At 52.2% G+C, this 13,620-nt stretch overlaps 2 protein-coding genes across 3 annotated transcripts in view; one reads left to right on the forward strand and one right to left on the reverse strand.

The window, feature by feature from the left end:
• RHBDD3 (rhomboid domain containing 3) overlaps positions 1 to 6,053 on the reverse strand; it is an 11,587-nt gene extending 5,534 nt beyond the window's left edge. The window contains exons 1-6 of the mRNA XM_019506708.1: positions 5,672 to 6,053; positions 4,372 to 4,592; positions 3,277 to 3,666; positions 2,467 to 2,632; positions 1,554 to 1,898; positions 35 to 1,010 (exon numbers count right to left, since the gene is read on the reverse strand). Coding sequence (XP_019362253.1) covers positions 803 to 1,010; positions 1,554 to 1,898; positions 2,467 to 2,632; positions 3,277 to 3,666; positions 4,372 to 4,525 — 1,263 coding nt within the window. The 5' untranslated portion in view covers positions 4,526 to 4,592; positions 5,672 to 6,053 and the 3' untranslated portion in view covers positions 35 to 802. The remainder of the gene's footprint in view (positions 1 to 34; positions 1,011 to 1,553; positions 1,899 to 2,466; positions 2,633 to 3,276; positions 3,667 to 4,371; positions 4,593 to 5,671) is intronic.
• Positions 6,054 to 13,482: 7,429 nt separating this feature from the next.
• The window catches only part of EWSR1 (EWS RNA binding protein 1), a 27,720-nt gene continuing 27,582 nt past the window's right edge, over positions 13,483 to 13,620 (forward strand). For both annotated transcript variants that reach the window (XM_019506709.1, XM_019506710.1), the window contains exon 1: positions 13,483 to 13,510. In XM_019506709.1, coding sequence (XP_019362254.1) covers positions 13,498 to 13,510 — 13 coding nt within the window. In that variant the 5' untranslated portion in view covers positions 13,483 to 13,497. The remainder of the gene's footprint in view (positions 13,511 to 13,620) is intronic.

A 13,620-nucleotide genomic window follows, 5' to 3' on the forward strand; every position in this document is an offset into this window, starting at 1 on the left:
GTCTTGGGGCCACACATGGCAATTTAAACCACACAACTGCTCACGGTAGGTGAGACTTTGGAGAACCCATGCACAGATCTCACCTGTGTTCCAGCCTCCCTTACAAATGGCACTAGGATGAAAGCAATATTTATGTGGTCTCACAACTCTGGAGTTCAGCTCTGCCCTTCACCCTCTTGACCCAAAATGCATCTACACTTCACCCTAGTGGATCACTGGTTAGCAAACACATTTTCCCTGCTTGCATGGCCTTCCTTGAACACTTGCTCTGGGACTGGGCTGAGCCCCAGATCTGGCTTGGAACAAGTTTCAGGAACATCCAAACATGCCTCAGCCAGCATGTGCTCACTTGGGTCAATGGGCAATCAAGTTCTAGCATCACTTAACAAGGCCCAGTGAGGAAGGTGTATGACAGAAAACAAGAGAATGGAGCATGGAGGGACAGTGGGGAGAGGAGGCAAGGGGCTGCTGAAGACCCCACCATATGGTGACACCCTGGCACAATCTGAGTAGTATCTCAGCCTTGCAATGAATCTGCTACTCAATGCCCTGACACTGATGCCCTGCCACATCCCTCCCCACCATGCAAGCTCATACTTCCCACCCTTTCACTGAGCTATGCCCCACTGAGGCCTGCAAATGACCCTTCCAGAGGTCCATGGTTTGGAGTGGAGGGGTCCTTATAGCAAAGGGGTCAGTACTTCCACTCATGGGCTCTGCCTCCCTCCTTCCCCCATTGTCTCAGTGGTCTGTAACCCCATTGCCTCTCATGGGTAACATTTCATTCTGTCATTTGTGACCCTTATTCCATGGTGTGATAGTGAGCTGTGGCTTGCTCCCTGGGAAGTGGAGGCTCATGGTGAGCCAGCCTGTTCTCTGACATCACCGTGGCCTCATCCCCAACTTGGCCTCCAACAAGTAGTGAGACAGCCCCTTCCACGCGACCCGTGGCTGCCAGTGCCACCACTGCCTCCTCCGTCTGGAAGCCCATTCTCTCCAGCTGCTGCAGCCTGGGGCAAGAAGGGGTGAGAGGGAGAGGGAAGTCAGCATGGGAGTCCTTGCGAGAGTTCCCACCCCAGGAGGGGCTGGTTGACTTGGACAGGCCTTGGGTTTGTGGTGAGATGCCCAGACTGCCCACAGAACCTGCCCATGCCAGCTAGCCATACAAGGGAACAGGCAGCAGACCCCTCCCCTTCATGTACTTTATGGGCTGTATTTCCCCATGTGGTATGCCACTCTGTCAGTCACAAGGTAAGGACCAAGGACAGGCTGGCAACAGAAGAGTTTCACTCTCCATCTCTTTAATAGTGGGAGCCATGGAATATGGTGTGCCCCTTAGCCTTGTACAGCCAGGGCAGAGTAGGGTGGCCCAGCCAGGGGGGAGTAGGGTGGCCCAGGCAACCCACGCCATGTGCTCAAGCCCAATGAGGAAGCCACAGACCAGGCCCACCCTCCCCCCTGGGGTCCGGCTTAGAAGCCACATAAATAAATTGTCATCTGTCACAAAGGGGTGCCTCCCTTCCATCTTTGTCCCTTCAGACCCATCCCCTTACCGGAGGGAGGAAACAGAGGATTTGGAAAGCTTCACTTCGCCCATGGCAGCCTCGAGGCCAGTGTCCTGCAGGGAGGCCTGGATCCCAGCTTGCAGCATCTGTTCATCCAGCAGAGCCTCTCCCAGTGATGCCTGGGGATGCTGGATGGGGACAGCCCACGGGGGAGGCAGCCTGTAGAGGTCTAGGAAGTGAGACAAGGGGACAGAGGTGTGCAGCAGCCTGGAGTCCTGCCAGAACCTGGGCCATTCAGTAGCCCTAGGAGGACCAGGGGCTGCAGTTGAGAACTGATCCAAAGGGCTCCCTGGGTAAAGCTGCCAGGCTGGGGAAACAGAGGGTCCTGGAGAGCTGAAAAAGAAAAAAGAGGGTCTTATAGGGGAATTAAAGCAAACTGGGGCAGCCCACAGAGAAGGGAGGCAGGATAGGTGTGGTGTGGTCCCACCCACAAAGTGCACCCCAGCTCTAAAGGGCAGGAGATGGGGATCTGACCACCTGACTGGGGTGGAGCAGGTGCAGTGTGGGACATGTAGCAGCCAGACCCTACGGCACTGAGCCAAGAGACTCCCCATGCCTGGGAGCTCAGGTTCCCAGTCAATCCCCCACCCCTTCCTGCCCACCAGGGCTCCCACTGCCCAGCCAGGCAAGCTTCTTGCCATTCAGTCCCAGGTCAGAGGGGCTGCTAGTGAGTGAACCCAAGGCCAGTCTTCCCCGCCAGCCTACCTGGGGAACAGGAGATCTGACAGAGTACTCCATGGTACTCTGGGGCAAGCCCATAGAGTAACTTACCACCAGGTACTACAGTAACCATGGGGCACCAGGCCAGTCTGGGGCAGGGGGAAGAGACCTAGGTTGTGAGCAGACAGCCTCTCCCTGGGAGCAGGGTGAATCCCAACCAGTGCTGGGCTGCCTCCCTTACCTGTCTCTGCTGCTGCCCAAGTTGCTCGTGGGAAGGATCCCCTGACCTGGGGACAGGATGAAGCGGATGAAGCCCCTTCGTGCCAGAACCCGGCAAACCACAGCATCCTGCAGTGCTTCCACGTGCCTCTCTGACAGCTCCAGCCGTGAGAAGGCTCCAGACCAATCTGCCAGTAGTTCCTTGGGTCAAGGAAAATGCCCCCTGCCTTACCCACCCAGGGCCAGGATTCCCTCATTTTATGGCTAGTCAGGAGCCAGCTAACCCCAGGGCCAGGCCAGAAGCACCTCAGTGTTCCCTGCTGCTGTGCTCATCTTCAATGCAGGGGGCCAAGCACCTTACCCTGCCATAGGGCATTCAGGTCCCAGCATGCATCATACTACCACAATGCACAAAGGGATCTGCAGTCTCTGCAGGCCACACTTCTGCCATTGAGGACCTGCTCCCACTTCAGCCGAGTGAGAGGAAGCCCTCAGGTTCTTAATAACAGTACCCAGGGTCTCCACAACACAAGGCAGGGGAGAGCCCCCGAAGGATTTGGAGAGGGGGATGCTGAAGCCATGCACTGGGCACCAGGCACTCCATGGTAACAAGCAGCTCTTGGGGTAATGGTCGGGCAGGATTTTTCCCTGGGGCTGGAATCACAGGCCTCTTTTCCTTCCCTCAGGAACTCACCCCAGAAGCCAACAGGTCCCACTGCTCATACGATACCCTGTGAGACCTGCACCCTTGCCCCCACTGCTGCTTCAGGGTCCTATCAGTAGCAGGAGTGAGGGGACACTGTGAACTCCCTAACCATAAGACAGAGGATACAGGCCAGCCCTACCACAGCACCACTCAGGTGCAGAAGCCATGGTGATCCAGGGAGAAGAAGCTGGCTTACCACCAAAAGCAGCAAAGGCAGTGCCGCCCTAGGCACCTGTCCCCAGCCCCTCACTCGTGTCCTCCATGCCTGGTGTTGCCCCAGCATGGCCAGGTGGATTGGAGTGTAACTGCAGGCAGGGCCTGGGTGAGATGCCCAGAGTCCCGCCAGGATGAGGTAGACCAGGGCAGAGGCAAAGGCACTGAGCAGGGCAGCGTGGAGGTAGCGCAGGGTGCCCTGGTACCGCTCCTGAGGCCAGGCCAGCAGCGGAAAGAGTAGGAGGTTGAGGAGTAGGAGGGATGGGTCTGCATGGCACAGGCAGTAGGTCACCAGGCGATACACTGGGGAGGAAAGCAAAGGGCAGCATGTTAACACAGGCATCCAGGCACCCTCCAGCTGACAGCATTTGCTGTTAGCAATTGTGACCTAGAGCTGAGCCAACCAGTTCTGTCCCCTTCCCTCTCCCCCAAGAACAGCATGTGATACCAGGTGTAAAGCCCCTTATAGCCTATCCCAGGCTATTTCCTAAGCATGTGCATACTTGGAATATGTGTTTCTACCTCCTGTCATCTGACAGGGAGCTCACAGTCTTCCTAGCCCTTGGCCTCCCTGTTGAGGCTGCTCACACAGGGCCAAGTATCAGTTAAAATAGTGGCACGGCTATTAGGAATGGGAATGAGGCCATGGACCAGGAAGCATCTACCTAGTTGGAAGGCCACCACAGTGAGCCTAGCAAGCCCAGGTAGAGGAGAAAGAGGCAGGGAGAACTCAACACCCCCTGGCAACAAAGCTTCCCACCCCATAACCCCATCCTGTTCTCCATCCGCTTGTCTCATTCACTCCAGTCTCTCCCCAGTACAACTCTCCAGTCCCTCACAATCTCTTCTCTTCCCAGTAGGATTCTCATTCTGATCTTCCTCAGCCAGTTGCCAGGGATAGGTTAAATGTCCTGGCTGATCAAGATCTGGAGATCTGGATCCATTCTAGGCTATGACAAACAGGGGAGGATGGGGAGGAGGAGGAAGCTGGAGCTGGCAGGTACCCACCTTGGAAGTGTTGGAGCAGCAGGGCTGGTTTCAGGGAGAGACTCTCGCAAACCCCCACCAGCCACAAGAAGCAGAGAAGCAGCATTAATGTAACAGAGGCAAAAGGTGGGGGCTCCAGCCCCCACCTCAATGCAAAGGGTCTTCTGATCAGCATCACATTGATGGAGCAGAGACATTTATGCCATGGTCACCCTTGGAGAGATTCTGGGCTTCAGAGGCCTCTGTAAGGCAAGCAGAGCAGTCCCAGGCTTCAGAGATCTCAGTACTCTGGGATCAGCTGTGAGGAGAAGGAGGGAATTCATCCCCTAACATGCAGACTCACCAAACCAGTGCAGCAAGGAGGCCTACATCAGGCCTCTGCCCAGTGAGACTAGGTCAGTCCCTGCCAGGCTGTAGCCCAGGGTTCAATACACAGAGGGGCAGAGGGGCCTGCCTGCAGCCCAAAACACCTGGAAGCAGGGAACCTCGGCCCTGCCAGGCTGCCCCCTGGCACCGTGCAGGCTGCTCTGTACCAAAAGACTGCACCTCCTCAGCCCCAGCACATGACCCTGGCATGCAGTGCCTATTTCCAAAGTCCCAGAAATTTGATCCCAGGTCCTGATCAGTGGGGGAATTACAGGCAGGCTGCATGTGCCCCAAAGCCCCATGCCACTCTGTATGGAGCAGAGGGGCAGGATCACCACCCCTGCTCCTGCTATATCCCTAGAGCCAGGACTGGCAGTGGGCTGGCATCAGCTCAGGGCAGTGCCCAGAGGCACTTGGAGCTGTGAGACAGAAAGCTCAGACAAAAGTCACTGCTGCTAGCAAGTGGTGACCACAGGACAGCCCCGTCACAGGCAGCTCAGCCTCCCCTTCCTGCCCCTGCCAGACGCTGACACAAGCAGGGCACTGGCTGCCTTGGAGCCCTGCCTCTCGTGCCAGCTGTGCAGCTGGGGGGCCGCTGGCCTCATCACCTGCGCCAGCGGTGCAACCAGACCCTCCCAGGGGTCTCTCCTTCCCTTGGGCCTGATTCATCCCATCTCCCGGAGGCTTACGGGCAACCCTGTTTTTCGCAGGGCACAGATGAAAGGGGCCAGGCTCAGCCCCGGGAGCCCGCAGGCCAATGCATGCAGGTACCCAGGGGCACAAAGGTGCTCGCCCCGGGGGCAGCAGGTGCCACGTCCCTGTCCCCGGGGAGGTGCTGCAAGCCCCGGGATCCGCTTCCCCTGCCAGCTCCCCCCTGCACGGCTCGTGCCTCCGCCCCGCCCCGGGCAGGGCCAGGCGGCAGCGCCAGCCGGGGCAGGGAGACCTGTCCTGTTACCGATGGGCTCCAGGCTGCAGAGACCAGGCTCAGCCATGTCACCGGCTCTCAGCGCAGCCAGGGAACGTCACCAAAGTGGCAGCTCCATGGTGGAAGGAGGCCCCGGCTGCAGCTCCGGAGGGAAGCGTTCAAACCCTGCTCCTCCCGTGGGAGGGAGGCAGAACCCGCCGCTCCCAGGCCCGCGGTGCCCAAGCGTGGGGGCAGGCGGGGCTCCTGCACCACCCGGGGCACTGGTGCTGCCCACGAGCCAGCAGTTGGGCGGGCTGTACGCCTGGCCTGATCCAGCCCGGCAAGGCCTGTGCTGCATGTGTGTACAGTCAGTGCAAATGAGGCACTTGCTGGAAGGGGGTGATGCGAAATAAAGCACGGACTCCGTCCCGTGGTGATCTGCCAGGCGCCTGCTCAGGGGCCAGGCAGGCAGAGGGGATCTGTCCCCAGGATTTGCTGGCAGCAGTGGGTGCTCGCAGACCCTCACCACTCAGTTCCTCCCATGTGTCTCCCCTCTGGCAGCACCCCTTGCACTCAAGAGTCCCAGTCGGGTGCCCTGGCCAGTGGAGGGGGGGGGCCTTTTGGTTTAGCAACATTTCACTCTGTCTTTGTACTAGGGCAAATAACACGAGGGGCCTGGCAGTGAGGGGTCAGAACAGCCCCTCGGTGCAGCACAGCTCCATCTGGTAATTCCCCTCCTTGAGCAGTCATTCCTCTAGCACTAGGGTAGGGGCAGACATGAGGCTGCAGTGCCCACTCCCAAGTCTTGCCCAAAGTCAGACGAAGTCACTTCCCTCCACCTCCCCACCTTGAGTGACTTGTCCCCACCACAGCCACAGGACAGGACAAGAGAGCTCTGCAGATGCTGCTCCAAGTTCCCATTGAATCAGGTGGAGTCACACCAGCTCTATTTTCATGGCCACATCAGTAGCAATCCTAAAAGATGAGGAGGAAAAAACAGGGAATGTTTTATGTAGCATTGTCTCTCAGTAGGACACCTTACAGAGTTATCCTGGCCAACCTATAAGGAACCCAGGCATGGAAACTACATTCAAGAAACCCTTCCAAATTGCAGTGGCTCTCTGATGATTGCAAGATCTTAGCCCTCAGATCCTCAGAGGATTCTCAAGATAGCAGGAGCACAGATTTGAACTGGTTTATCTATAGGATGATTGCAACGCTGAGCAGACTCAGCATTGAGGCAGGATACCCACAAGTGAACCAAAATATGAAGAGACTGTAGCAGGCTGATAGCATCAAGAAGGTTGAAATTTTCTGGTGGTTTATCCATCTTCTGCCCGCTTTAGGACCCTGATTTGTACAGTGCTGGTCACTCCTGGGATTGGAGTCAGAGTGCTCAGCTCTTTCAAAATTAATATTACTATGCTTTACAAATACGCATTCCTGAGAAACGATAAATGCACACCCTCTCACTGCATCTGGCTCCCTGAGTCTGAGGATCTCCAAACACTTTCAAGGTGCACAGGTGTTACTGTTCCCTTTTGACAGACAGGCACACTGAGGCATGGAGTGGTTAAGGCAAGTATTTGCAATCACGTGTTAATTTTGCATGCCTCAGAGTTTGGTTGCTTAATCTGAAACACCTAGAGCCTACAAACCAGTGGTACTAGAGTGCTATTCAAGTCGACGGGAGCTCTCAGCTCCATGCCTCTGAAATCAAGCTGTTGGGGTCCCATAGTAGTGACCCTGTAGCTGGTGGTGCTGTCTGAAAGTGCTGATTTTAGGAGGTAGCTGGGAAGAAAATACATAGCAGAGAATACAAACGTAGTGATTTAGCTGCAAGCCCTATTTTCAAAACACTGGACTATGCTTCTTCTTTTGCTACTAGCCTGAGTCTGAGAACTGGGTTTTATATATTATTATTGTATCAAGTAGTAAAAAACACCAATCAATAGCTTTACTGAAATCAGCATTTATGATGGGGAGCCCAGGAGGGGCTAATGGCCCAATGATTAAAGGTCCTTAGTTGAGAGGAAGGGTTTTTTGCTGTTGGGCCAGCAATTAGCAGCCACTCATGGTTTGCTCCTATTCTAGTCAGAACTCTTACCCCTGAGTCTGGGTTATCGAAGGTACTTAGGCCTGGATTTTTTGTGATATCTTTTACTGGATTAACTATAGTGATTGATCTGGGAGAGTTGGCCTGGGGGACAAGTCAGGCAAACATTTGGGCATCCAGTGCCCTTCCTTGGGTCTAGGAGGAGGTAGATACAGGCTGAGCCAAGCAGCAGAGAGAAGACTCTATGTAAATACAAGCAGTCTGCTTGGAGGGATGAAGGATGGTTGTGGAGGACTAGAAATGAGGAGATATGTAGGTATCTGAAGATGCAGGTGAGCACCTAGTGAGATTTTTTTTCCAAAGTTCCTAAATCGGGTGCCTAGGTCCTATTAGGAGGGTGGTCCCGCTATAAATGTATTGCTGTAGTTAAAGAAATGCGGAGGGGGGGGTTGCTCAGTCTTTTAGCAAGGCTCTTTATGTGCTTGGGTGGGGAAAGGAATACAGCTTCACTAGGATCTTGACCTCCAAGCTGCTTAGCTGGACTTCTGCGATCCCTCCATGAGCTTTAATGCTTTGTTCAAGGCAATGGCAGAGTAGTCCAGGTTGCTTGTGGCAAAGGTATGAGTTCAAGACTTGCTCTAAGCTGGTGCTCCCAGTTGCTGCAGCCTGGTGGTTTTGGTTGAGTCAAAGTGGGTTGGGTGTGAAGCTTACAATGTTGCTGCCTTGTGTACCTACATCATGCTGGCCACCTGGACTCAGTATCTTTGATTAGCTTGTTCAATGCATAAGCAGGATTCACCAACTGATTGTAAACAAAGATCACCCAGAGCCTGTGGTCATTTGTTTCTTTTCCAGTCAGCCAAGGAATAACTTCTTGGTGGGGTCCAAGTCTTCCCTGAATGGAGAGAAGTGGAGATGTAATATGGTACATTGGTCTTATTTCAAACTGAGCAGCTTTGGGAATCGGTATGAATGTGGAAATACTTAATTATTTGCATTGTAGTAGCTGTAGAAGCCCTTTACTTAGAGCGGGTGGGGAAAAAACTCCAGCATGGTTGCATTTCTACTACCAAGTATAGGAGTTAGAGTGGCCATCCTAGAGGACATTCTGTTTTTCTGCTCCTCTGTCCTCTATTGATACAAAACTGTCCTCTATTTTTCCCTTCTCTTCAAGGGAAAAATAGAGGACGTAAAGGCATCTGGTTTCCTATCAACAGAGGACAGAGAAGAACCAGACAATCATCTATGATGGCCACCCTAATAGGAGTACAAAGGTATTCTAGGCCTTGCCATCCCAGGCCTCTGCCTGGTTTCTGCCAGGGGCTCACAGGGTCCACATGGGAGAGAGAGCATTCTGCCAAATGCCAGCCTCTATCTACCAGCCAAGGCCCATCCTCTCAAGCTCTAGAAATGAGATTCAGTGAGTTCACAGCTGCTTGGTTTGTGGCCCATTGTGTACAAGCTATTTCCAAGTATTTAAATTAGCTTTTTGAAGAATTTGTATGTGATTTGTGCATGCCCATAATATAACCTTTACCTTGAGCAGTACCCAGGGGTTTAATATATGGAGCGGCACAGAACTTGGCAGCTCTGCCTGGGCCTTGAGGGGGATTGGAGGAGTGCATGTGGTGGGTGTGGGGAACCTGGAGCAGCCAGTGTTGTGGAAGTATCTGGATTGAAGGTGGCAGCAGTTGTCAGAAGGGTTGGCTGGGGGAAGTTGTGTTGTGGAAGTGAGAGGGAAAGGAGCTGGGTTTCTTTGGCTGCCTCAGGACAGCAAACTGAGGGTAGAGGTCAAGGAAACAAAGGAAGGCAAGGTTTGCAGTGGCTGCCAGGGAAACAGTTGAGTGAGCCATGTTTGTGAAGATGCTTGGGGGGAGCTGGATAGCTTGGGGGCAAAAGCCAGAGACCAGCATGGAGAAGGGGGTAGGGTAAAGGGACTTTGGGGTACCTCGGGAATCTGTGGGAGAACAGAAGGCTTGGAGGGGCGGGTGGATGTGTTTGGGAGAAGGAGGCCAGCAGCCTGCTTAGTAAAGAAGCCTAAGGTTGGTATTGAGCATCCCCACTCTCCTATCCTTGCATCTGTAGGACTGCTCCTTCCCTGCTTAGTTCTAGCAGGGAAGTAGTGAGCTGCAATTACATTTAAACTACAATCATTGGGCCTCTAAGATAAATCTTCACTGAAGTGGCTGGAGCCGTTTGCACTACTCCATCCTTTCAGGCCCTTGACAGCCTCAGGGAAGAATCACTGTTTCAGGGACCAGGCATCACTTCAAAGTTTGGGATGGGATGGTGGTGCAGCACCCAGGCAATGGTGGTTACTCAGGGTCAGTGACCTACAATTCTTTTTTGCTTCCTGCCGCGTTTTCTACACTGGATGCATCTACATGAAATACTAAAAGTGCAGTAGACAGATTCTGTTGTGCATTAGTGCATTACAGTGAAAACTGCTAATGCAGAGTAGAATTAGTCTTCTGAGCATTAGCATCACTTAATTGACAAGCACTGGTGCTACTGTGCAGTAGCGCTTATTACTGTGTATTTAGTGCCTGTTATAACTAGTACTAAACTTAATGTGCAGTAATTATGGCACATTGATACATGTGTAGACATGCCCACTGTTGTTTAACATCCCCGAGTTCCTTGTGTTCTTCTTCCTTTACCATTAGCCAGGCTCTTGCGCAGGTGACCAGAGCTTATGCAGCGTTCTACAGGTGGGCCACACTATTCTTCTATAGTTGCATAATAAAAGAATCAAAAGAGGTAGTTAGCCATGTTAGTCTGAAATAATGCAGAAGGCAGGGTACATTTTCACCTTGTGGATGATCTAAGTAATAACTAAATTATTTAACTGACCACTATTCCTGTAATAGCTGGGACACTGTAGCTCAGTGGTTAAAGAGTCTTGATGCACCTCCAGAGGCATGAATTCAAGCAGGTACCTGGTCATTCAGGCTGGAGAATCAAAGGCAGCCAGACATGTTGCTAACCACATCACTCCCGTGTGTGCCACTGGCTACAAAAGCTAACGCGTTTTTAGATTTGGGTGGATGTTTGACATTTTTTACTATTGTGGCAACTGGTAGTTGGATGCAGATGACATGAGACTTCTGGAGGAGAATGAATGAATAACTAAGATTGTCCAGCAAACATTTTTCCAGCTTACCTGTCTATGATTTTTAGGATCCGTTTCCCTCATCCTAGGCAGGAAAATTTGATTCACCTGACTGAGCTAGAAGGGGAATGAACAATCATGTGGAAGTGAGAGTTAATAAGACCTTCCAAATACCTTGTTCTGTTGTCCCCAAGGGGCCTACTTGGAATCTTCTTTCATTAAAAGAGATTTCCTATATTTGGCAGTAACTGATGGCAAGCTATTTCCCTTCAGGATTTTTTTTTTGTTGCCAAGCAGGGAATTATATTAACAATTCTAAACCTTTATTCATGCATCTTAAATACCTAGTTAAGATCAGAGGTCAGCACTAGTCCTATTATCATTGGGTATAAATTGCCTTGTAACTGTAACCGTGACAATTCAAGAATCACATATGAGAATTCCCCAAACCTCCTGACAACAGCAGTCAGTGCAGTGTAGTTGATGTATTCAGACTTCACAGACAAGATCTTGTTGTTTCTCATTAAAGTTGCTTCCCCATTCTGTGCCTCAGTTTCCCCCTTTGAAAAAAATAATTCACTTGACCACACCTGGCTGTCCTGAGGACAGATCAATGACATTTCACACAAACATTTATTAGAAATACTAAGAAATGACTAAGTATTATTATTGTTAGTGTTTCATCCATTAACTTCCTGCAACCTAAATTACATGACAAAACTCTGCTAGAGGAAGAATGCTTGAGATATCAACTTCTTACTGTTTTAAAGACAAGCTTCAGAGAAGCAAATCCCTACTTGGTAGCAGAGGCTCCTTGAGGTAGGCTTAGGCTCTCCAAATTTGAATTGGAAACTAAATAGTTCACGTTAAGCTGCACCTGTTAAGTTCTTCAAGTCAGTGTAAATTTGGAGTGCTTTGGCTGAAGTTACTGTGGTTACCTGAGCTTTTGATCCCAAACCTGGATCAGTAAGAACTTGCATCAGGGCTGAAACTGAGCCCTAAAGCCTGCTTCTCCATAGCCTTGCTCCTTTGCTGTCCTCATTTATGCTGGCACTTTGTACCTGGATTGCACGTACATATATGACAACACAAAGGGAAGGCAGAAATCCACCGGCAGCAGTCTTTGGCTCTGTTAGCATGTGAGCTTTTTTAAACAAATCAGTCCACAGTTCTGAGTGGGAATTCATCTCCTGTCCAACACACGGGTGGGTCAGCAAGCTCTTTTCTGAGGATAGTGAATTATCTACAGAATTTAAGTTTTAGTTTAATAACTGGTTTCTCTCCTTTCAGGTTGTGAAGAAAATCCCTTGAAGGTATAGAGTGGCAGTGATTAGGATAATCAAATATCTAGGCATGGGGGACATGCTGATCTTGACATTTGCCACTAGAGAATCTACTTTCTACTACTTGCAGCTTTTAAAGTATCCAGCTTATAAGCATTGAACAGAAATGCCAACCTGAGATGCACAGTAAGAGCTGGGAATGATGTGGATTTTGAGGTGTGGAAGACAAAAGTTTGGGTGCCCCTATACTGTACATATTTAAGTTTATACTGTTGACATCTTTGCCAGAGAGGATGGAAAGTCAGCAAAATGGTTTACTTTTAGTCTAATTATGCAACTACCTGGCAGAAAGGTTTTTATAAGTGACAAATCTGGAAAAGTGAAGAGAGTATAGGTTTGGCCCCAAAGATTAAGAGTGTTGCACTCTAGGTAACCTATAAAGTTGTCACAGTCACCTGTCCTGGACAATGTAAAATTGTTCTGCCCTGAGTCACAGATCCCTGGATTCCTTTTAAAGTCTGTGTAACATCATATTTTGGCAATGCAGCACCACAATACATGGCAAAGGTCTTTATTAACCCATTGCATTACACCTTGGCACTGTGATTCTCAGTCCTAACAGCGTGCCAGCAAACAGTGACTCCGTGATGGTATCGTGCTGACATCTGACACACAAGGACATCCGGGTGAGCCTGGGCGATTGCATTTCACCAGCGTGTCAGCGGACGACTTGCACGTGATAACCTCATGCCACCGTGCCAGGATTGTGCCTGCTGCTATTGCCCACGAGAATGCAACGCCAGATCCTAACGCTGCAGCTGGTGCCCTTGTGCCAGTGCCCGGCAGCTCCGAGCCATGACATCATGCAGCACTGCAGGTTTGCACAGTGATGTCAGGCTCTGTCTGACGAGGTTTTAAACCAGTTGACGTCGTCTGCACCGCTGGTATTTGGGCAGGTAGCAAATCCGAGCGCAGGGCTCGCTCCTTACCCACCGCGCTCTCCCCGGGGGCACATCCCAGCAAGGTCACTCGACCTCCCCTTGGCCTGAAACGACTGCAAGGCCAGAAGCGCCCCAGCCCCGCCTCTGAGGCCTGCTCTGCGCTTCCCGGCTGGAGCGCCTATTGTGCCACGGTCCCTAACGCTGATGGCCTGAACCATTCCACAGCCTCCGGAGGGGGAGCCGGCAGACATAAATCGCGAGGACATCGCCCGTTCCCTTTTCCGGGCGCCTGGCTGGGTTGGGCCGGACGGCTCCTCACGGGCAGGGCGGGACGAGCCAGGCCCGGCGCGGCGGAAGTAGTCTCCTGCTTTCCCTCCTTCCCCCATCCCGAAGTGGTAGCACCCGAGGTGGGAAAGGCTGCGCATGCGCAGTGCGGACGGCAGAGCCCGGACGGACGTTGAGAGAACGAGGAGGAAGGAGAGAAAATGGCGTCGACGGGTGAGAGCCGGGGCTGGGCCGGGTCAGGAGAACCCAGGCCAGGCCCGGAGAGCGCCCGCACGGCGGAGCGGTCCCGCTGCCGGCGGGGTGGGGCGGGGCGAGGCCGGGCG

Source organism: Gavialis gangeticus, unplaced genomic scaffold (genome assembly GCF_001723915.1).
Source record: "Gavialis gangeticus isolate Ggan-Ray unplaced genomic scaffold, GavGan_comp1, whole genome shotgun sequence".
In the NCBI taxonomy this organism is placed as follows: domain Eukaryota; kingdom Metazoa; phylum Chordata; order Crocodylia; family Gavialidae; genus Gavialis; species Gavialis gangeticus.